We start from the raw sequence: 25264 nt of genomic DNA, 5'->3' as shown, positions 1-25264 counted from the left end.
GGCTGAATGCCTGTATGTTCACGGGCAGGCGCAATTGAAATGGGAGACAGATATTGGTATTTCCCTCCAGGATGAACAGTTGAAGTAATGCTGTGCTCAAATGGCACAAATTTCTCCCAGTAGTAGGCTTCGCATCACGGATTAGAAAATCTTACACCAGATATACTATTCTCCTGCTAGTTTACATTATTATCAGCTCTGACCGGATGATGTCTGAGAAGGATGCAGGATCGCTGGCAGGCACTCCCTCCACCTGGTCTTGTCCTGTGATTTGTTGCAGGCCTTCTAGTGCGAGTTAGGTGTTGCGCTAGCTGCCATGATCAGTCAATCTTTATTACTAACCCAGCTGCTGGCATTCTTGGATCATACTGTTGAACTTGACGCTGGCTACAGAAAGTATGTGGTGCTAGCTCTGTTACTGTCTAAAAGGAGGGTTGCCTGCCACAGGTGGCATGAGAAGGCGCCAAAATTCAAGGATTCGTTTATGGATCTAATTTATTGCAATGACCAATTACCCATTTATGCTGAACAATTGCCTCCCAATTCTAGACCTCTGGACATTTGGAATCCACTCCGCACTTATCTGCACTTGCATGCCCCTCCGACGGACTCTGTGGATGAGATTGTCACTAATGGATGCTGCACTGCCCCCTAGGGTGTCGTAGGCCCTGACGGGTTCTCGTCTTATTTGATTATGCAACTAAGGTGCAAACTTTATAATTTGGGTAATGTTGGACCGAATTGCCTCCATTTGCACTTATTGAGATTGGTGAGTTATAAATTAATGGAAAGAGAGGTTACATTGATGATCTCTTGGGGGATGGTGGGGTTCCGGAATTGCTGCTATCTCTGTACACTCAATGAATTCACAGCACATCTGTTATGGTTCATATCTTTTTTATTACTAATAAAATTCAATAAAGATATTGATTTTATTTATATAAATTTGCAGATTCTCGTACCCAAATGTATTGCTTTAGAGCCACTGTAGTCTCATAGCAGAACCAGACCAAATAATTTGGGACATCCTTTATTTATTCACAGATATCAATATCAAAACTCTATTCAAACTCAAAAAAATACATACTTGCTGCAGAAATGTCTACATCCATCGAAATGAAGGTCTTCCTTCTGATTCGCTTGCTGGAAAGCCTATGATATGTCTGGCTGACCATTATAGTTCTTGAGAACGTACCTTGGATTCTTGCCCTTCTATTGCTCTGTTGCTTCCCAGCTAATTCTGCCTTTTATGAGTACCCTACATCCTTACAGGACCTGGAAGTCAAAGATTGTTATTTTTGTTTTGTATGACATTTCCTACAAGATAGTATTTTTATTCTGCCACACACACACAAAAATATCACTAGGGAAACTGGAGCTAGATATTAGCTCAGAATACTTTAAATGCCAGGATAACAGAGGTGTATGATCAGTATAGGTTTGGAGTCTCTTTTGGGGCAGAAACAGAAAAAAAATAGCGATTGTTAGAAAACAAATCTGGCAGGTTTGGAGTTTAGCATCTTTTGTGACCAATATCAATCCAACCGGCCTGTTGATCGGGGCAAACCACACCATTGCTGATTGAATGACAAGGCACTAGAATATGAATGCGGTTTACGTGCTGTGTATGTTATTTCAAGAAAAGGCTGACATTTCTATTGGGTAGTCCTCATAAACTGACATGTTAGCAGGACAGGTTGGCCCTGGGATTTCCTTAGCGTAAAAATACCAGAAAAACTGGGAATAATTGGTATGACCCCCCAAACTGCTTCTAGCTTCCCTGAGATCCACATTTTTATTTGGGGAAGCAACCACAATTTGCAATTAAAATAGCAAAAACTATACATTTTCAGATGATAAAAAGTTACCAGGGATTATGATTTGCAGCCACAGAGTACTTACAAGTGAGATCGGTAATTCCATCGCGGTCCCTCAGGTTATTTCTCATTTCCCCCTGGAGTTTCAGCTGGACATTGCGGCTGCATATCTGCCGCCAAAGTGTCTAGGTTAAACCCAGCATGGAGTTACAGTGTATTCCTTAATGTCCATTGGTACAGGGAAATCTTGACAGGATTTCCTCGTCACTTGTAAAGAGAACTTAATTATTTATGGCTCTTCTCTTAATAACACCGATCATTTATCACATTAAGGTCCTGAATATGTTTGGATTTTTTTTTAGCATCTTTCTCTCAATTTTATTTACTGACTTCTCATTATCATATTGTGCATAATAAAGTTGGCTGCCAACTAATATGTCAAGAATGTGTTGCCATGTATGCAACTAATACTGCGATTACATCTTACCAAAATCATACAGTTATAACCCCATTCATGCTCCAGTGCGGTCACTGTTCATCTTGAGCGCAGGCACCAAAGATTTTGGAACCCACTACTGTGGGCGTCATCAGTGGACACACGTCATTCACTCCATAAGGATAGAAGTGTGAGATAAACTTCTACCGTAATCTTTTAGAGAGTGTTGGGCACCGGAAGGCCTACAGAGAAACGAGGCTCATAGAAGCTCTCCGCATGGTCCCTGCAGTAATGCACGAAACAGGATTGGGAGTGTTGGTACCCCTCGGAAAGACATAGGTACTTGTGGGAAAATACAGATAGGCCAATAGTCTCAGAAAAATCGAGAAAATATTTACAGGCCAGTGGTGGCGACATCACAGGGATCGCCCAGGGTGAAAGATAGAGCTCTACTCCTTCTAAGGCATTCGAAAGGTAAAAGGGAAGATACTTCAGCAAAACTGATACTACAAGCAACACAGGACCTCTACAAGAGCCCTTCACAGTTTCTTCAAAAAAGCGGCCAATCTAAGTCTCCCAAAATATTTTTTCGGTGACCCCAGGAGAGATTTAGTCCAATTTATATATTCATATGCTGGTCTTTTGTTGTACCCTAAAAGTGCATTGACACACTGAGTTTCTGGGTCCACTGCGATGGCCATGCATTGGTGAATGACCAAAATATTGTTTCAAAAATATTGTGCTGCAACAGTATAATATAAATATTGTAAAGCCAAAACTATCATAGGACAGACTATGCAAGGTAAAAATATTTCTTTAGGTATGTGTTTAAAAGTCACTGGAAGCACAATGTAAGCCAAAGAGACTTTATAACACGTCTCCACTCTCCACCTCTCCAATCACCCTCACGACAAGCCTGAGGTTAGATGCACCTTTCAACATTCTAAAGCCAGCTTCAGCACAAACGGCTGGTATGCAACATATACATATAAAAGAGATAGGGGGAAGGGAAATACCATAAGATTATAGCAAAAACAGAGCCACAACAAATTCATACAATAATAAAGACATTAAATCAGATAGGAGATGAATTACAACAGTATGTAATGTTTTTCAGATACTGTTGATAATTATATTGTTTACTTTAATAAAGTTCTATTAAATATATTTTTTGATATCTTAATATATTAGTTAATAATTTTCTTTAGGTGTTAGCATTTTTATAATCATTTTTAACTGCTTTTTTTAGTATATTTTGAAAATTGTAATGCATAATAAAATATTTTCATTTTTAATTAGTAATTTGACATTTGTAGCAGGTTGTTTAGGTCCTGTGCTGCTTGTGGCAACAATTTTACGGAAGTATCTCCCCTTCTACTTTCCTAAGGCCCAAAAAGGAGTAGAGAACTATCTTTAACCGTGGGGGATCCCTGTGACCTTTGTAGAGGAATAGGGTGGGAAATTATTTATATAAAAAAATTGTCTTTTCTTTTAAATTAGTTTAAATGTTAATTCAATATTTAATTGGTAAACCCAGGTGTTTTAAAATTAATTAATGGCAACCGACGACTAAAGTGGTCTTCAATAAACAGTGAAGCTTTACTTGAATCAGTTAAAACGAGTTGTGTTCAAGAACTTACCATCTGCTCCTCTAACAGCACTCCCCCGGATCTTATACTATCTGCCTTCGCTGAATTGACCAAAAGAGTGGATCAACTGCTCTCTGTACCAACAAAGGGTCAAGACAACCAACAGCCACGATGGTTCGATCATACCTGCTCAAGAGCCGGTCGGCAACTAAAAATGGCTCTAAAGAACAAACCAAGGGATCCCACATTAATCAAAATATTACGCTCTGATTATAGATCTGCTTTGGCATCACGCAAAAAAGCTATTAAGGTGAGCATCTGGGAATCCTTACTCGATCCATCCATCCTGGGCAACAATTCCAAGTTTTGGAGCCTAATCAACAAACCAATGTTTGACGATCCGAATGCTGTTACAATTGGAACTTGCATACCCGAAAGTGACTGGGTCTCTCACTTTAGTGCAATTTTTAAAAGCGACGATACACAGCAAACGCAAGCCCCAAAACTCCCTGTAGAAGCTGCGTTGTTATTCACAGACAAAGAAGTGGAAAGGGGGATTCGCTGTCTGACCAGCAACAAGGCCCCGGGCCCAGATGGCCTCCCCCCAGACCTATTTAAATCCAACGTCGCCTTCTGGGCTCCAATCCTCATGGCAGTGGTAAACGCTGGAGCCGCTACCAGGGCCCCTAAGTCCTGGGGAGCCTCAACTATTGTACCTGTGTACAAAAAAGGAGACAGAAGTAACGCAGCTTGCTACAGGCCAATTTCACTGATTAACTCTGTCGCCAAGGTTGTTGGTGGGATCATCCTAAATAGGTTATCTACCTGGGCCAAAAACAACAATGTTATGTCGCCAGTACAATATGGCTTCAGACCAGGACATTCTACAATAACACAATGCCTGAACCTATACCTAATTAGTGGCAAATATACACTGGCCAGAAACGGTATACTCAATATGGCCTTTATGGACCTTTCATCGGCATTTGACTGTGTCGACAGAAATAAACTTTGGGATGTCTTGCTGAAAATGGGGGTTGAAAAAAACCTAATCAATTTCTTGGCCGATCTTCACAGCGATACACAAGCGAATGTGCGATACACTAAAGACCTAAAAGCGACCAAAGACTTTAAAATAAATCGGGGGGTCAGACAGGGCTGTATTTTAGCGCCTTTTCTTTTTAATTTATACATCAATGATTTAGAGGAGCATCTTTTAGGAACAAACACGGATTACCCATACATAGGTAAAAGGGGCGTCCCTGTCCTTCTCTACGCTGACGACGCCGTCCTTATCTCAAGAACTGCACTTGGCCTCCAAATTTTACTGGATTCTTTTTTTCATTTTATGAACTCTCGAGGCCTGTGTATTAACAACGCCAAATCATTCATCATGAAGGTAGGACATGGGTCCAAGAAGACTTACCCTTTATCCGTTAATGGGGAAAAAATACCCTACACAACATCTTTTTCCTACCTTGGCGTACTGTTCGACAGTAAACTTACATGGGGACCAGCGCTAAAGAAAAAGAGAGGAGACTTAATAAGGACCAACGCGGCAATAACTGACTTTGCTCGCAAAATGGGCAACACATCCGTGGCTGCGTTAATGAAATTATACCAAGCCAAAAGCATATCAGTTGCCTGCTATGGGAGTGACCTCTGGGGGTTCCTACCAGTGCCTGACCTAATAATCACAGAAAATAACTTTTTAAAACAAATCTTATGTTTACCGAAAAGTACGGCCAACTTCTCCATCCACGAGGAACTGGGCATGCCACATTTAGAGGATAAAATTGCAGTAAACCCCCTCTTGTGCTGGCTAAATAGTTGGATGAACAACGAAATACCTTTCACTTATCTGAAGCACTCACATGGGATGGGAAACTAAAGATACCCTGGATAAAGTACATTCGAGACTGTCTTCAAAACCTGGGCAGGTTGGACCTCTTCTTAGCACCACAGTCAGTAACAAAGTATGATGTAACATCTGTAAAGACTACTTTTCTAATGACGAGGGAAGAGACTGAACTGAATAAGGGCAGTGTGTTGAACCACACTTTATCCAAAACATGCATTCAAATAGAACCATATTTATCCTGGGCCATCTCCAGATATGAGCGCTTTTTAATGACTAGATTTCGTTTTGACCTTTTTCATCTGTTGCTAGCCGTGCCCAGTGGAGCCCATAGGGGGCAAGTGCTGCCACCTTGCGGCTGCGACAACAAGTCTCCGCAAGATCTGGCGCACTTTTTATTTATATGCCCATACTATACCGTACCTCGAAAAATGTTTTTAAAACCTCTTCTTAAAAAATTGAATTTCGTGCAAATAAGGCCCGCACTAATTTATCTTAAAATGTTGCACTGTGAAAGCACTTTATACGTAATCAATTTTTTAAAGACAGCCCTGAGATTTAGGAAAAGTATGGAAGGTTAATAAGTATCTTAATGAATTGTACTGCCGCTCTTGCATGAGCTGTGATTGGGTATATCGCAATTTACTGTTTTATATCTAACTGTTTTTAAATGATGAACTGTTTATATATGTGTTACCTTTTTTTCTATGTACTTTTATGACTGATTTTACCTTCAGTCGAATAAAGAAATTTTGAATTGAATTGAATTGGTAATAATGTAAATTATGTAACTGCCTAATTAGTATAATTACTCAAGTATAATTTGTGATTTTTAATGTGTAATTTAAATGTGTATAGTTTGTATTACTAATTTATAATTTAGTAGCGTGCGTTGAGTTTCACAGGGAATAGGCTGGGCAGTTATTTAAATGATAAATTATTGTTTTTTTAAATTGATTTATATGCTAAATCTTTAATTATGTTAGTTATTTGCTTAGTTATTTTAATGATTTATGTGTATTTTGTGATTTTTAATGTGTAATTCAAATATACTTCAAGTTTAATTACTACCTTATAATTTGCCATTGGGTTTTCGGGTTTGAAAGGTATAAGGGTGTGAACTTATTGAAAATACTAATTATTATTTTTTATTTGTGATGAGTTTTTAGATTTATTTAGATTATTTAGTAATTAGTTAGGATTACATTCTTTACTATCTCAATTAGTAGTTGTATTTGAATTAATTGTTAATTTTTTAAATAAATGAATTCAATAATACACTTTTAAAATGAAATATATATACATTTTTCTCAATTTTATTTTATGTTGCTAATGTTTCATTTATAATTTATTTTTCCTTTTTATTGTGTTTTTTATTGTAAGGGGAAGGAAATAACGTTATTTTATTTTATATTTGTTAAATAATTTTTAATATTCAATTTTATTTTTTTCTATCACATTTAATTTCATGTATTTATATAGTGCTTATGTTAGAATAGTACATCTAACCTCTCCATAGTCTAACACTTCTCCTATGGTTGCTGAGATTGGTGTAGAAATAGAAAATCAGTGGTTCTTAATCTGTGATCCGCGAGGCCTACAAGGGGTTACAAATTAAATATTATTAAAATGAATACATTAGAATCAATAAAGCATATATAAATAAACCAAAATGTAAAAATTAACAACTTTTCCTATTGAATTAAACAAAATATTTGAATATTTGAGAATTTGTTTGAAGCATGCATGTTTCTATAGTTTTGTGTATTGCTTACATTATGAAAATAGGTCAATGTCAATAAGCAAGGCTTTTTAATCGTGAATGTCATAATATGAGCATATCTGTGGTAATATCCTGACATGTGGTATAATGGTGTAATGCTTATATCCCCTTGTTGAATATATGATGACAACTTGTAAGTTAGTCTAAGGTAGTATGAGTATATACTCACTGATTTCCTATAGGCTCATATGAGGAGTTTTGTAGATTAAGTTGGAGGGGTCAAGTCCACGTTTAAAGTATTATTTAACTTCTGTGACCTTTCTTGAGTGTGCCACCTCTGTAGTTGTTTGGCTTTTTAGATGGTGTTCCGTTGAATTTCCATCTGTAATTTTGTACATATTTATAATTTTGTGTGTATCATTTAGTTTTTCGGTTTTAAAGAAAAAGTATGACTAAGCATTGACTTATAAAGTGTTATTTGCTTTGTTGCTAAGTTCTCAGTTTTGAACCCTTAGCACCTTCCTACAAAAGACTTAGGTTGCTCTGCCTCACAATCCTGACACTCAAGTGCTGAAAAAGGCACTTTGTTCCCAGTTTGAGAGGCTGAATTATAGGGGTCCTAGAACACAAAAAGTGATAGACTCTGTTCTTATAATTGGGACCACCTATGGATAATAAGTGGCCCCATATCATGTATGGAGGCACCGCCTCCATTGTAGGGTTAGGAGTCCGAACGCCTTCCCGAAGGGATCTTTGATCCTGTTGGAGGCAGCAGTCCTATCCATTGACCTCTGAGATCCGACCAGCTGCATTGTAATGCAGTAGTCAGACCGATGCCCTGGATGGCGGGCAGACCACCACTGACGGCCTATCAGTGGTGGACGGACCGCTATTGTAATGAGGGCAAAAGTTATTATTTATAAGCTTTTTAAATAAGAGGGTTCATAGTAAAAATGTTGATAGTACATGACCCGCTGGTCACACTTCGATAGCAGTGAACACTTAACTCATTGAACATCTTCCTGACTTTAAAATGTAAGAGAGTAGCTCAGCACATGCTTAAAGCATCCAAAATAAATACCTGAAGGAGAGCACAAACTTTGCATCCCCCAAAGCATCAAAATACCTAGAATAGTCCCTATTAGCCAGTTTAATCCAAGTGTAAGTTTTAATCAATTTCTGCTGATTTAGTAAGTATCGGTTGGAAGAAAGATCTCCAGCCTATGAGGATTTTGGAAGCACACTGAATTCTTCGTAGATATCTTAACTCTCATTGCTACATTTTCTTTGATAGTGACTAGTACTAGGATATACAACTTTTAATGACTCCAAGCAATAACTGAATTCTCTAGCTCACTTTGAAATATGGCATTACCTCGCAATCAAAGGTATGGTTTTATAACTCTGAAACATGTGACATTGTATTACTCCACCAGTCACTAAGAGTGTCACATTCACAGCTTTTGGGGCTAACAACCACAGGCTTATGAAAAGAGAGCGTGTCAGGAATGTACCTTTGCCTCACTGATCTCTTGCAGATTTTGATGGGTGTAGGTAAAGGTAGAGTAATGGCAGGGTAATCCACACGCGTCCTGCAGATCAACAGTAAAAGATACTGGCCAATGCAACTGCTCCATTCTCAATGACAAGGGTCTGATATCTAAACCAGGGAATCCAAATGTGCCCTCTGAGAGAGGCTTGTCTGGCAAGTATTAGTACTTGAACAACAGCCTCAGTTGCATACTTACCCAGGACTTAAAGAGGCCATTTAAAGAATCATGCCTATTGCTGGTATTTAATAGCAATGTAAACCTGTGTGAAGAGAACTGTGTCTTTTTTCACAAAACTATAAGGAGCCCTCAACTTCTCATGCTCAAGGATTGCCCCTTGCATCCATATAACCAATGTATGCATCCCAGCCCTCGACTTTCTCAGGGGCCAATGACACTTTTATTTACTCTGTAAACGTTTTAGAATAGTGACCTGGAGTTTAAGAAAATAACGTCCACCTTGCTAACAGTCATGGAATCTGTGAGAATGTGAACTGCAAGGATATTACAAGAAATCTTTATGGAGTTAGGAGTCCACACCTTTAGGACAATATGTGCCACCAGGCTAGAGGCAGCCATGACTTCCAAGCAGCATTAATCCAGGATGACTTCTATGCTATATTTTTTAATTCAATATCTTTGATTGCAAATACATTAATAAAGTGTGGAATCTTCTGATGGTGTTGCTAAATTTCAGGCAGCTCTCAAGAACACACAGTTTTACCATGGTGACAGACACAGTTTAGGTCAGAAATAAGTTACTCTTCAACCAAACTACACTCAGGTTAACCTTCAGATTCTGAGTCAGAATAAGGAAAATAATGAACGACAACAGTGACTGACAACACGACCTTAGGCAGACTTGTGGAAGTTGAGAAATCCTGTAAAAGAGGAGTGGTGTCTTCAGATTCTAAAATCTCTAGTAACAAGGAAATGATTGAGAGCCAAGGTTTTTAATGCACTTACCAAAAGGACAATGTAGACTGTCTGGTCAACTCCAAATGTACTGCAGCCCTCTTCCACTGCGTATATGGGAAAACTTAGAGCATTATTTCATATTACTCTTCCTATTTCAGGGCAGACTCAAAAGGGCTTTTAGTACTCCTGTCCTACGCATGACACAACTCAAAATAGGAGCTAAAATCCTTGGACCTAATCTAAGATAGAAAGGATACAATTTATATAATAAAGCCCCAGAATATTCTGTCACAAACCTGTATTGATGGGTGGAGGTGGAAATGTTTAAGGAATAACAAATCATTAAAGTCATAAAAACGTGCACTTTAAATTGGCTGTAAACTAAACTGAATTCAGGTGAATTTTAAACTAGTAAATTGAATCTTAAAAGCAGTTTGAGATGGATTATTCAATCAACAGAAGGATAGTTCAAGTCATGTTGATGATCTTTATTTTTATGCAGTATGATACATTAAAATAATTGATTTTGGAAATGTAGAAATCACATATGATTTGAAGGTTAGAAGAAGGCTTATACAGGTATTACGGCATGATTGTGGTGTTGCCACTGTTAAATAGACAATGTCAATTTACTGATTAATTTTCTAAATATTGTTCTGCAAAGTTTTAAGTAGTAGTATCAGTGAAAGTGTGATAGCGATTAATACATTCATTTATTATTAATTACCACTCCGGTTCAGCACATCAATGCATTCAGTGCAATTGTTAAGCAGCATTTTTTCCGGTCACCAGTTCAACACTGGTACTCTATGCTCACACTTCCTTTAGCTGCCATTTTTGAGGAGCACCTGGATTCACAGTTTTCCTTAAGTCCTTCTCTGTGAAGATCAACAAACGTTATGGCCAAGTGGGCATTTCATTTTGCAGTTTTATATAGAGCAAACTCAACACAAAGGTATTGGGATGCTTTACATGAGCACCCGTTACATTACACAAGGTCCCATTCATTTTTAAGCAAAGGAACATTAAGTAATTTGCCCAGAATAAATGAATGAATGAATATTAGTGTTCTAAAGCGCAAACTTAGCCCAGAGGCATCAAGGTGCTGCAGGAGGGACTGTCAGACAGAATAGAAGTAAGGCTCAGACTGATGTACCAGTAAAGAGTCAGGTCTTGAGAGCCCTGTGGAAAAGAGAGTGAAGCACTTTTCCAGAAATATCAGCAGAGAGGGAATTCCAGAGCCTGGCAGTGGCAATGGAGAAGGCTCTGCCTTCCCATCTAGCTCTCTTAAACCTGGGGACTGCCAGCAGATTTTTACTGGCTGATCTAAGCTACTTAGTGGGAACATAGCGCCTGAAAAGCCCCTTAATGCCATCTGAACCTAGGTCATAGAAGCCGTGTGTGTAAGACAGAGAACCTTGAACAGAATTCTGTGGTTTAAAGGGATCCAAAGCAGCTTGCTGACAGAAGCCAAGAATGAGTGGTATTTAGACAGATCCATCACCAGCCTGGTTGCTGCATTCCAGGCCAGCTGTAAAAGACGAACAAGGCCGTTGTTAAGGCCCAAATAGAGGGCATTACAGTAGTCCAATCTGGACAGCACTAAGGTAATAACTGCCTGCTTTCGGGAGGTGAAAGAGAGGAAAGGGGAAATATTCCTGAGAGTCCTGATAATCCCAAAGCAGGTGACACCGTACTATTAACCCGAGGACTCAGAGAGAGAGAGTTGTCCACTATGACCCCTAGATTTCTTTCCATGGAATACAGGGCAAATACAAGAACCACGCGTATCTGGCCACCAATTGTTGGACCAGACATTCTGTTGGTTTCCAAACATTAGGACCTCTGTTTTGTCCCCGTTGAGTTTAAGATAATTCTCAACCATCCAAGAGGAGACTGCCCTCATGCAGCTTTTGAAATTAGAGGCAGATTCCCAAATGATGCGGGTGATAGACACCATGATTTTCGTGTCGTCGGCATAGGACAACACCTCCAATCCAAAGGATATGACAACCCTGGCCAGTGGGGTGCCATAAATGTTGAAAAGGGTCGGGCTCAGGGAGGAGCCCGGAGGGACTCCACATTACAGATGGCTAGGAGCCGAGTAAAGTTGACCCATTTTCACTATTTGTGCTTGATTACTAAGTAAGGAGGTAAGTAGCTTTAGGGCCGTGCCCCCAACCCCTCTCTCCCTGAGCCATTCCACCAGTCTCATGGGAGATAGGGTATCAAAGGCTGCGGTAAGGTCAAGAAGAATCAACAGTGTGGTGTGCTCTGCGTCAACCTGAGCACGAATATTGTATTCCTGAGGTTAGCGTTGTCTCTGTGCTGTGATCACTTCTAAAACCATGCTGCGAGCCATCAAGCAGCTAGTGCTCCTCTAGATAGGAGCTGAGGTGAGAATTCAGATGTTTCTCCAGAATTTTCGTAGGAGTTGGTAACAGGGAGATCGGGCGATAGTTCTTTAATTTAGACAGATCCAGAGAGGGTTTTTTTTCCACAGGATGTTGAGCCGATGACAAGAGTTGAACCTTGTTCCCAGTACCAAAGTCAGAAGCTCTGACTGTAACACCACATACTCTCCAAAATCCTTTTGTCAAGTAAAAATTACACTGATTACAACTACTTCATAATATTATTTGGTAGTAGTGTTTTCAAATGCATTTCTGCCAGATCTCATAAATCCCTTTATCATCATGTAATCGAAAGACAGGGGACACTGTTCTGTTATTAGTATAAATCTGAAGAATTATAAAAACAGCAACAATATTATATTTATTTACATTCACTGTATTCCTTTGCAGTATCAAACCATATTTTCTCTGTGGCCTCTTTGCCTAATTCTGCCATAGTCAACATATGCTTCCAACCTGTTTTTGCTGTGATCATCAGATATTCTTCATTCTCTGGGTGCTGAAGAACACTATGCCTGGCAATTACCAGTGACTGTGCAAATCGGCCCATGACCAATAAATAAAGGGCATCCTTCTCCATTGAATTCAGTGGTAAAATACTCTCAAATCCAGCAAGAACATACCCACCAGCCTTCAGTGGCTCTGGACTTTCAATCATCATGTACATAATTGCTATTGCCACTTCAAATGCATAATAACCATTGCTCATGTCATTAAAGTCCAAAATACCAGATATCCTATAGGTGTCTTGTATTTTACCAAATGATTCCTTGCTCGTTTGCTGTAATAAAATATTGTAGTCATTCAGATCTCCATGATTTATGCCTAAAAGTGAGAAATATTAAAAAAGTTATTATCAAGTATTTAGAATGTATTCTGAATCAATGATTCATCGTTATAAACAGTAACACAGAATACTGGCAAAAAACACAAATGGAAAAGTATTACATGAAGTTTTCTAAGCCAAATAAGAAATACTTTTTTTGTATAATCACAAAGCCATAGCCAGAATTCAGTGGTAATCCTTTTTGCAAATGAAACAGTCCTTCCATATCATAGTTCGCAGGAGCAAATAAACCACAGTATTCATCACAGAATTATACTAAAGTGGTTACTTCTGTAGATAATAATCGCAGACCCAATGTATACGTGTGTAAAGAGCTATCAGGTGTAGAAAACTGTAAAACTCTACACTGCACCTGATTCACTCCTGAGCTGAATGGAGGGAGGGTAAACACCTAGGGCCTGTCAGTCAGGCAAGAAAAGAACAATCCAAGTAGGGATCCATCAGTCCTACTGCTGGCAACCGATTGACACCAAACTGCATATCTGTTTGTTTTTTATGTCAGTCTCTTCCAGAGAGCCTCTATAATTTATTTCAGTTTCTGAAATTCATAACTCCTTAATATGACAACACAACATTTGATGGCAAAACTGGGTACACACTGTTGTGTTGTCATAAAGGCCTTCCAGGCCCGGTGACTGGGCTCTCTGAGAGCTCATCAGTGAAGCCCAGCTTGTCTGCTTTGACTAAAACAAGAAAGCACAGCTGCAGTTTGGGGAAGGAAGGTAGGGAAGGTGGTGGGTTTTGGTTAAGAATATATGGTTAGATATTTATTTTACCTATTTGTCTCATGGAGGAGACTTCATGTTATGTATAGCTCTCCGATTATCATGTCCCCCTGCAGAGTAATTTAAAGCTGGGGCAGATGATTTTAGGGGCCATACATAAAATAAAATTATAGATGGATAAGAAGTGAATTAGCATGATGTTTTTCACCTGGGGGTTCTGAGTGACATCATAGACAACTTGAGCTTTGCTCTTGTTGTCTATTTGACGTCACTCAAAACCCCTTTGTGAAAAATGTCCCCATAATTTACTGTTACCCATCTATAACTCTATATGTTGATCAGAGACATTTCGGCATTAATGTAAGTTTCTGTGGATTGCGTCTAATATTGTCTTGACTTTGAATACAATTATGTACAAATCATAATATTTCACTGCTGTGTTTGTCCAATGGGAGGGGATTAGGGCAACATAACAAGTGCTTCAATTGGTATCAGATTTCTTAGTTCTGATGAAGCAGGATTTCGCAAAAATTAAATCTGCTCAAATCTATACCCCCATAATACGTACTAACAATAAGTAATTGTTGTAAAACTAACGTACACCCAACATGAACACAAGGTAACTGCTCTGTGCATGCCTAAACCAAAATGTAAATAAATAATATTGTAATAACTTTTGTGTTTTGAAAGAAAACAAAGAAGTTGCATGAATAGGCAACATGAGCATCAGTATTTTGCATGTTGCATCCCGCTTTGAAAGTAATTATTAATGCTGCTTTATGCACCAAGCTTGTGCTAGGTAACATTAATGGGGAATAGTACAAGGTGGATGGTAAACAGTGAAGGTTACATTATTGTATAATTATTAAATATTCATTTTGATTTTCATTAGCGTACTGGATGAAGCAGCCTATTTTATAAAAACTGACTAAGCTGCAAGGAGTGAGGCCTCTGTCATGAGGCAAGAAAAACGCGCTGTACACTACAGATGACATGAAAAGGGTGAAGGCCTGAGTGTTAGTTGACTACCAAATGCTGTACCCAGGCGTGGGACCTGAGATGCACACTACAGATGATGTTAATTTATGAGAGAGAATTGTTAACATTTTGTATCTTTTTTGTTTTTTTATTATTTTTTATTGGTCTGCAATATTCAGTTCAACGTGTACAACAAGGTGATCATTGTTAATAGCATTATAATTTTGAATGGGGGATGCAGTTGGGTGAGGTCCCGTCTTTACAACTTTAACCAATCAATCAATCAATCAAGGGATTTATAGAGCGCACTACTTACCCGGAGGGTCTCAAGGCGCTTGGGGGGGGGGGGGATGGGGGGGGGGGGGGGTTCCGCTACTGCTCGAACAGCCAGGTCTTGAGTTTCTTCCTGAAGGAGAGGTGGTCTTGGGTCAGGCGGAGGTCGCTTGGGAGGGTGTTCCAGGTCTTGGCGGCCAGGTAGGAGAAGGACCTTCCTCCTGTTGTCGCTCTTCGGATGCGGGGGACGGCGGCGAGGGCGTGGTTGGTCGATCGGAGGGGGCGTTTGGGAGCGTAGAAGTTGAGGCGGTTGTTGAGGTAGCTCGGGCCTTGGTCGTGTAGGGCTTTGTGTGCGTGGGTGAGGAGACGGAAGGTGATTCTCTTGTTGACGGGGAGCCAGTGCAGGTCTCTCAGATGTCTGGAGATGTGGCTGCGTCGGGGGATGTCGAGGATGAGTCTGGCTGAGGCGTTCTGGATCCGCTGGAGTCTCTTCTGGAGCTTGGCGGTGGTTCCGGCGTAGAGGGCGTTGCCGTAGTCCAGTCGGCTGGTGACGAGGGCCTGGGTGACCGTCTTCCTGGTCTCGGTAGGGATCCACCGGAAGATCTTCCGTAGCATGCGCAGGATGTTGAAACAGGACGCGGAGACGGCGTTGACTTGTCTGGTCATGGAGAGGGAGGAGTCCAGGATGAAGCCCAGGTTGCGTGCGTGGTCTGTCAGTTTGGGTGCGGTGCCCAGGGCGGGGGGCCACCAGGAGTCGTCCCAGGCGGAGGGCGAGGAGCCTAGGATGAGGACTTCCGTCTTGTCTGAGTTCAGTTTCAGGCGGCTGGTCGTCATCCACTCGGCTACGTCTTTCATCCCTTCGTGGAGGTTGGTTCTGGCGGCGGCGGGGTCGTTGGTCAAGGAGAGGATCAATTAATTAATTAATTAATTAATTGTGTGCTTATATAGCGCAGGACTCACTCCCGAAGGGGTACCTCCGCGCTTCGACCGCTGCGAAACCCTTCCTGGCTTCCCTGAGAGATGGTCCCTTAATGGGTATCTCCAGGGTGAGACCAGGCATCCCTGGCGGTCTGGTGGGACCGTTAGTGAAGATGAGGCAAGCTAGTGCCCAGAGTTGCCGAGTGTGATCGCTGATCAGAGTGGGCACCGAGGCGAGAGAATTATCGAGTCCGCTGACCCTGGTCCGGAAACCTGCCGCGTCGAGAATCGAACCCTGGTCCCGGGCCGTCCTCTGCTCTCGGGTCTGCCGCCTCTAACCAGTGAGCCACACTACTTCACTGATCAGCTGGGTGTCGTCGGCGTAGGAGATGATGTTGAGGTTGTGTTGGCGTGCGATGGCCGCAAGGGGGCTCATGTAGACGTTGAAGAGGGTGGGGCTGAGCGAGGAGCCCTGAGGAACGCCGCAGATGATTTCCGTGGCTGCAGATCTGAACGGTGGTAGGCGGACTCTCTGTGTCCTTCCAGCGAGGAAGGAGGTGATCCACTCCAGGGCCTTCTCCTGGATTCCGATGTTGCTGAGGCGCTGCACTAGGGTGCGGTGGCAAACAGTGTCGAATGCCGCGGAGAGGTCTAGGAGGATGAGGGCCGCTGTTTCACCGTTGTCCAGCAGGGCTCGGATGTCATCGGTGGCAGCGATCAGGGCAGTCTCGGGGCTGTGGTTGGCTCGGAAGCCAGACTGTGAGGGGTCGAGGGATCCATTCGTCTCGAGGAAGGCGGCCAGCTGCTTGTTGACGGTCTTCTCGATGACTTTGGCTGGGAACGGGAGGAGCGAGATGGGGCGGTAGTTCTTGAGTTCGGTGGGGTCCGCTGTTGGTTTCTTTAGAAGAGCGCTGAGTTCGGCGTGCTTCCAGCTCTCAGGGAAGGTGGCGGTGTCGAAGGAGGTGTTGATGATGTCCCGCAGGTGTGGTGCGATGATGGCGTCGGCCTTGTTGAAGACGTGGTGGGGGCAGGGGTCGGTCGGAGATCCGGAGTGGATAGAGTTCATCGTGCAGATAGTGTCTTCCGTGCTGATCTGGGTCCAGGCGCTGAGGGTGGTGGTGGGGGGCGTTGGTGCGGTCGTTGGGAGCGTTGTTTGTGGGCTGAAGCTGTTGTGTATGTCGGCGATCTTGTTGTGGAAGTAGGAGGCGAGGGAGTTGCAGAGGTCTTGCGACGGGGTGATGTCGTTGTTTCCGGCATTGGGGTTGGAGAGCTCTTTCACGATGTTGAAGAGTTCCTTGCAGTTGTGTGCGTTGTTGTCCAGCCGGTCCTTGAATGCTGTTTTCTTGGTGGCGCGGATCAGTTGATGGTGCTTCCGGGTGGCGAGCTTGAGGGTGGTCATGTTGTCCGGTGTTGGCTCCCTTCTCCAGGCTCTCGAGGGCTCGGCAGTTCTTCTTGGAGCTCTTGAGTTCGTCGGTGAACCATGGGGCCTTCTTGCTGCCGGGTCTGCTAGGCGGGGTCCTCAGTGGGGCGAGGTCGTCTGCGCAGTTGCTGATCCACTTCGTGAGGTTGTCGGCGGCCTGGCTGGGGTTCGCTGAGCTGGCGGGAGGGTGCTGGCTCAGGGAGGCGGCGAGCTGGTCTGCTGTGATCTTGTTCCAGTTTCTTCGAGCAACCTGTTGCTGGTGGTGGTGGATCGTGGATCTTCTGAAGCTGAAGTGGACGCAGCTGTGGTCCGTCCAGTGGAGTTCGGTGGCGTGGCTGAAGACGATGTCATTGCTGGATGAGAAGACAGCGTCGAGTGTGTGTCTGGCGAGGTGGGTGGGGGTGGTCACCAGCTGCTTGAGTCCGAGGTTGGCGAGGTTGTCAAGCAGGGTGGTGGTGTTGCGGTCGTTGTTGTTCTCCAGGTGGAAGTTGATGTCCCCCAGGAGGATGTAGTCAGCGGAGGGGAGGGCGTGCGGGCTGATGAAGTCGGCGATGTCTTCGCTGAATTGTGTGCGTGGTCCCGGGGGTCAGTAGATGAGGGTGCCTCTGAGGGTGGTTTTGGGGTCCGTGTGGATCTGGAAGTGCAGGTGTTCGGCGGTTGTCAGGGTGTCGTCGGTGTTGGTCGTGATGCGGATGGTGTCCCTGTAGATGATGGCGATGCCTCCTCCAGTCTGGTTGCCTCGGTCTCTTCGGGTGATCTTGTAGCCCTCTGGGATGGCGATGGCGATGTCGGGCGCTGAGGAGTCGTTCATCCAGGTTTCCGTGAGGAAGGCGACGTCGGGGGCTGTGGTGTCGAGGAGGTTCCAGAGTTCGATGGTGTGTCTGTGGACGGAGCAGGTGTTGAGTAGGATGCACTTGAGGTGGTTGCTGCTGGTGTTCGGTTTGGCGGGTGCTGGTGCGGGGCAGGTCCGGATACAGGAGAACTTGCAGGCTTGACAGCTGAAGGGTCCGTGGGTTCGTCTCGGGGTGGCTCGGTAGCATCCCGGGATTCGGCTGGTGTTGAGTGCGTTGAGGGTGGCGTCGTCGTACGTCTGGTGGGTGGGCTGGGGTCTGCGGGGGCCATGGGTCCTGGCACTGGGCGCGGTCCCGGCGCGGACGGGCGCAAACGGGCTTACCTTTGGCGCACCTTTGGCGCTCAATCGGTGCTCCCGCTGCGCGCGTCCGCTGCGCGGTCGCTCAGGGGACGTCATAAGAGGGTAGCCGGGAGGGCGGGTCAGCTGGGTGGCGGGAGCGGGGCGACCTATGGGCAGGGGGGGCGGAGTCGGCGGGGGTCAGAGGCGGGAGGGGGCACTCAGGGCGGTCGGTGTAGGAGACCAGGGGGGAGGGCAGCGGAGGGGGTAAGGGTAGCACAGGGCAGCAGGACGGGTAAAGGAGCGGGAAAAAACAGAAAAACGAGGTAGGCAGCAGCGGGGGCAGCAGGAGGGGGGAATATGTCCAAGCAGCTGCGGGCAGCGGAGCAGTGCTCAGACGGCGGCGGAGCAGCGCTCAGAAGGCAGTAGGCAGCAGTGGGGCCTCGGAGCGAGGATCGGGCAGGTGGCAGGCAGGAGCAGCGGAGTGGGGGCGACCTCGCCTTGGAGAAGGCTCAGCGGTCGCTCCCTGACCCTGAACGCAGACCCCTTAAGAGAGGAGCCGGGAGGGCGGGTCAGCTGGGTGGCGGGAGCGGGGCGACCTATGGGCAGGGGGGGGCGGAGTCGGCGGGTGTCAGAGGCGGGAGGGGGCACTCAGGGCGGTCGGCGTAGGAGACCAGGGGGGAGGGCAGCGGAGGGGGTAAGGGTAGCACAGGGCAGCAGGACGGGTATAGGAGCGGGAAAAAACAGAAAAACGAGGTAGGCAGCAGCGGGGGCAGCAGGAGGGGGGAATATGTCCAAGCAGCTGCGGGCGGCGGAGCAGCGCTCAGAAGGCAGTAGGCAGCAGTGGGGCCTCGGAGCGAGGCTCGGGCAGGTGGCAGGCAGGAGCAGCGGAGTGGGGGCGACCTCGCCTTGGAGAAGGCTCAGACAGCAGGCGAAGGCTCAGACATCACATTTTATGCTAATAACATTTGTTTACACCATTTCAGTTATATCGCATGTTTCGAAGGCTATAATCATAGCGTTCCAGTCCATTGATATGTGTGTTTTGCGAAGGCCCCTACGTTCTTCTCTTTGCAAATCTATTCCCTCTGCCTTCCCCCATCGCAGCACTTCTCTATGCCAGTCACCAAGGTCGTGTGGTCTGGCCGATTTCCACCTCATCGTTATTGTGCGTTTAGCTAATAGTATTGCCAGATCTGTGAAATGTGTGGTGGTGCTTTTTTTTCCGTGGGTCCCAAGCCTAGTATACTATACATTAGGGAGGGGGGGGGGGCTTCCGGGTGCTATCACCGCTAGTACTGTGTGTATTGTCTCCCAGTAGTGTCCTAATCTTGGGCATTCCCATATCATGTGCAATAGGCCGGCATCTGCAGTCATGCATCTGGGGCATGCATTTGACACTTCCGGAAACATTGCGTGCAGCCGATGCGGAGTGAGATAAGCTCTATGCACTATCATTAATTGGATAAACTTAAATTTAGGGTTTATAGACACCTTGGCTGGGAACTTCAACACCTTCTCCCATTCCTTATCGCAGAGTGCCCTCCCGATATCCTGCTCCCAGCGCTCTCGAGTGAATTGTAGAGAGACCGCCCTGCCAGTTCGTATACCATGTGTGAGCCATCACGTTAAGTGACTGCCGTTACCCATTAAATATTGCATAGTGAGTAGGTCATTCGTGTGTGGCTCAACGCCGTTCCGCGCCCAGGTCCCAGTAATATATCGAGATACTTGTGTATGCAGTAAAAACAGTGTTGTTGTGATCTGATGCGTTCGTGCGAAATCTGTGTGTGGCATGATAGTTCCATTTACAAAGAAGTCCCCTATGTGGAAGACACCAGCGTCGTGCCACGCCCGGAGTCTGCGCTCTGATAACGTGCCCGTCCCAAGAGGGAGGCCCAGTAGGGGTATGGTGGGTGCATAGGAGGTCAACGCATTAGGGTATTTGACTGCTTTTTTCCAGCATTCAATAGCTAGGCGCAACAGGTGTGGCGACAATCTGGGTACTTTTACATTTGGCAGTAACAATCGGTGTATAAGGCCGCTGTCCTTGTCGGCTGTGGTCATATCCACTTTGTGCAGGTTACGGCCCGCCAGCCAGTAGGCCAGCCATTGAAGTTGGCAAGCGTAGCTATACGCTGTCATGTCTGGGACCCCCATACCTCCCTGTGTGGTAAGCAATTGTAATTTGGTAAGGCTTATTCTCCGTCTACCAGAACCCCATATCAATTCAGTCAGTAAGGTATTCAGTAGCTTAAACATGTTTGCCAGAACGAGGAGTGGAAGGTTTGTGAAAAAGTACACCATGCGAGGGAGGACCACCATTTTCGAAATTGTCACTTTTCCCGCCACTGACAATGGTAGGGTGTTCCAAAACTGTATTTGTGTTTTGAGGGTACCGAGTGCTGTGCCCAGGTTACCGTCTAATAGGTCCTGCTCGGTGCGATATATTTGTATTCCTAAATATTTAAATGTCGTAGGTGCTATCTGGAATATATGCGGATGAAAGTTTATCTGCTCGATTCCCGGTGTGGCGTTAAAATGGTAACCATATGATTTAAAGTAATTTATGGCAAGGCCCGATAGTCCCCGGAAAGTGTCAAATATTTTGGGTATTGGATCGAGACAGCCCAACATATCATTGATATATAGTATTATATCATCTGCATACGCCGACACCACATGCGGTATCGAATTTCTTAGTATCCCCCTAGGTTCAGCCAACACACGGAGCTTATGAAGTAGGGGTTCCAGGGCCAGTATAAACAGCAGGGGTGACAAAGGGCAGCCTTGCCTTGTGCCCCTGGTTCTCCGAAACCGGTCAGATATTCATTTATTAGCGCGGACACGCGCAGTTGGGTTCGTATACAATAGATTCACCCACGCTATATATTCGGGCGGTATTCCGAATCTGGCTAGGGCTGCAAGCATGTAAACCCATCTCAGGGAATCGAACGCCTGTTTTAAGTCCAGTGAGATGCATCCCTCCCTACCCGTCCCCGCCGTCTCGTGCAGCATTATCTGGCTCAGTCTTCGGAGATTAAGCGCCGTACTCCGACCAGGCATGAAGCCACATTGATCCACATAGATTAGTTTGGGGATGTATTGGTTTAGTCTAGCCGCTAAGCTCTTGCTCAGCACTTTATAGTCCGTGTTTAGTAATGATAGCCGCCTGGAGTTTGCGGGGACCAGACCATCTCTGCCAGGTTTTAAAAGGGAGACTACCAGTGCCTGTAGGGTTGTGGGCAGTAAAGCATTGGACTTTAATGATTCCTGATACAGGAGCTGTAAGTGTGGGGTCAGTAAATCCATGAACATCACATAGAACTCGGGGTTTTGTTTCGAGGCAGCGCTTTAATGGCTTGTCTAATCTCTGCAGTCGTGATAGGATGCGCCAGGTCGTCGCGCTGTACCTCCGTGAGCTGCGGGATAGGTAAGCCCTCCATGAAGGACTCAAATTGCGTGTCCACCATCGGGGGGTGTGGTCCATAAAGTTGCGTACAATATTCTTTAAAGGTAGTATTAATGTCTAGTTGTGTCTGTACCGTCGCCCCAGTCTGGTCCTTGACCTCCACTATAGGAGTACACATAGGTGCATTACGTATCAGTCGCGCTAGTAGTGGTCCCGACCTATCAACTTGTGTGTGTTGTCTCTTCGTGTATTCCCTATAATCAACTACCCTCAATTCCTCCAGCAACTCTGCATGCTGTATTTGTGCTTCTTGGAGCTGTGTGAGTTGGTTATTCGTGTCCGCTGCCTCATTCTCTAGTGGTGCTAATCTGTCCTCTACCTCCTTAAGCTTCTCGAGCACAGTCTGTCTTACACCCACTTTTGTGCCCATTGCCACTCCGCGGATGGTCGCCTTAAAGGTGTCCCATTCAATTTGCCTAGAGCTAGCTGTATGTGCATTGTCATGAAAGTATTTAGTGATGGCGTCGTTAACATTTTGTATCTTATGTGGGGAACATGAGAACAGACTAATATTCAGACCCTGGGAACTAATATAACAATAAAGGTGTTGAAGTACAGGTAAAATCATGGTGGTCCACCAACCCCTGTACAAGTTCGATGATACTTTGCAACATTTGTGGGATGGACATGCGAATTTTAAGAGTATAACTGGGGTGCCTTTACGGGTTGTGGTTAGAGCTTCGGCTGACAGGAGAGAAGAGGGGAGATGCGTCACTGTCAGTCCGTTTGCAGGGAGGCCAAGCTGTTCCTGACCTGTCCTGTTCCTGTCCTTATTCCCTTTGTTCCCTGATTCTGTTTCGGGAAACCCCCACCATTCCCTAGACCAAGGGGGTGGTTTTTCCTACAGATCAATATGTTTGTATTTAACCAAAATCGTTCTCAGAATCTAAATATTAATGTATTGTGTCTCTGAAACTTTTGTTATTCCACCTATCCACACCGTCAATGATTTATTGATATGTATTGTTTAGATGAAACTATTGTCTCTTCATCTATCCCCTCCGTTAGGTATATAATATTTGACATAAATATTTGCTGAACTTATATATATAATTGCTTCTTTTGTGAGATTCAGCGTTTGTAATCTGTGACCGAATGTAACAGTGCATTAACCCTTGATATTTCAGATTAAAATTCATTATTAACTTTAACAAGAGTCTATGATCATTTTTATTGACTAAATGGTAGTCATCATTGTCATCAACTATTCAACTAATTGGTCCATCGACCAAATAGAAGGAAAGTTGATAATAAAGATTAATTATTAAAAGATATCTCATTTGAATCTATAAAAGGAAAGAACGTATAAATTGACCCCTGCGCATCAGGGATTCTGGGTGAATGTGTATGGACCATTGTGTTATTGATTATTGATCCCTGATCAATTTTTGGTATCAGCGCTGGATCAGTTCCAGAACGAAGGCCATGGTTGAAATGGTGTTTTGGCTTGCATGGAACATGCTGGTTCAGGTGCATAAAGTTTGATCGATGTAGAGATAGCATGGAGTTCCCATTTTTGTTGCTCAAAAATATGGAGTGCAGCTGAGAGGCTAAAAATAGAAGTTGTGATGCATGCAAGCACATCTTTTGGGGGAACATAGACAGTTAGTGCACAAAACGATGTAGTAAATACACAGTCCCTATCTCGGAACCCAGCTGCCCCCAACTCACTATAAAACCCATAACCTACTACTTGTAAAGCACAAACTAATCACCCCTAAGGATCTCAAGGCGCTGGGAGCCATCGGGGAGATTAAGCAAGCTATTACCCAGAGTCACAGGGTGCTGGGCTGAGCTGCAGCCACTGCATGGAATCGAACTGTGAGCCTCCTGTTCTGGAGTTAGCTGTAGGGGTCTGTTATCTCTGTGGGGCAATGGAAATAAGGGACACTGACACAGTTACTGGGACGGTTGGACAGGAAGTCCCGAGCGACTTCCTTCCGTTTATTTATAGCCTTCAGGCCATGCCTGACCTGAAGGTGATACAATGTGTGCAAGTGGTTCCGGGGCTCAGCCGAGACCCTCGGACCACTAGAACGCTACATCCCTTCCCAAGGTAGTTCTTTGTTTATTTTCTTGTTGTATTCATATGCTGTTCATGAGTAGCACATATATTCTGCTAGTCTCTGACTGGGTTTAGGGTTAGGCCGGAGATGGTACATCTGCCTTCCCCTCGCTGGTGTTGCTGTTCGCACAGGTGATTGCACTGGTGATATTGGTGCCGGTGGAGTCGGTTCCCTTTCATGTGGTGTTTCCCTGGGTTCTTCTTCACGTTGACCCGCTGGTTGTTCGATATTGTGGTTTTCAAGGTTTTCATCAGCTTCTGTTACTCCCGCTGGGATGCTTTTAAACCAGGATACATTGCGGGTCACCTCTTCTCCATTCCTGTGCGCAGTGACTGCCGTGCCTTTGGTGTCTTTGATGATCCATGGTTCAGGCTCATATGGTGTTCTGAACTTGCCTCCTGGTCTTCGTGTCCGCAGTAGCACTGTATCTCCCGGCGCCAGTTCTCTACTCTGTACTCTCCTCTTTATGTTGATCCGTTCATTGTTCATTCTTCTCCTCTGCTGGGTCTCGCTGGGCATGTTAGGTTCTGGTGTCCAGCCTTTGGTCATCGGGAGACTGTCTTGCCGAGTTCCTGCGAACATTAACGACCACGGTGTTCTCTGTGTTGTGCTGTGTGGCGTGCTCCGATACTCTCCCAGGAATTGTTGCAATGCTGATTCAGGGTCAACTTCCTCAATACTTGCTATCCTTAGTGCTTTGTTGATGGTTTGCATAAATCTTTCGGCCTCACCGTTGGCTTGCGGCCACTGTGGTGTGATGCGGTGATGTTTGATCCCTAGTGTACTCATAAAATCACGGAAATCACTCCCCTGAAAAGGAGGCCCATTGTCCGTCTTGATGATTTGGGGGCGACCAAACATGGCGAATATTTTGCTCAATATCGGCTGAACATTTCTAAAACTGGTGGATTCAGCTAACTCCACGATGGGATATTTGGAAAATGAGTCTATGAGAACAACCGTTGTTCTCCCATCTGGGAAACTCCCAAAGTCCATGCTTACCCAAGACCAGGGTGTAGGGGCATGTTCTTCTGTGATGACAGGCGCTGGGTTTTCAGGAGTGCTGGTGAGTTGGCACAGTCTGCAATTCTTTACTAGGGTGTCGATGCTGCTCTCCATCTCTGGGAACCA

General features: G+C 44.6%; 1 protein-coding gene across 5 annotated transcripts in view; it reads right to left on the bottom strand.

Annotated features, from left to right (window-relative positions):
- Nucleotides 1–10364: 10364 nt before the first annotated feature.
- HYKK (hydroxylysine kinase) overlaps nucleotides 10365–25264 on the bottom strand; it is a 246346-nt gene continuing 231446 nt past the window's right edge. For all 5 annotated transcript variants that reach the window (XM_086959415.1, XM_086959417.1, XM_086959418.1 and 2 more), the window contains one exon: nucleotides 10365–13130. In XM_086959415.1, the coding sequence (XP_086815541.1) occupies nucleotides 12667–13130 (464 nt within the window). In that variant the 3' untranslated portion in view covers nucleotides 10365–12666. The remainder of the gene's footprint in view (nucleotides 13131–25264) is intronic.

This window comes from Lissotriton vulgaris, chromosome 2_2, assembly GCF_964263255.1.
Source record: "Lissotriton vulgaris chromosome 2_2, aLisVul1.2, whole genome shotgun sequence".
NCBI classification, from domain to species: Eukaryota; Metazoa; Chordata; class Amphibia; order Caudata; family Salamandridae; genus Lissotriton; species Lissotriton vulgaris.
This window is presented reverse-complemented; position numbering and strand designations above follow the sequence as displayed.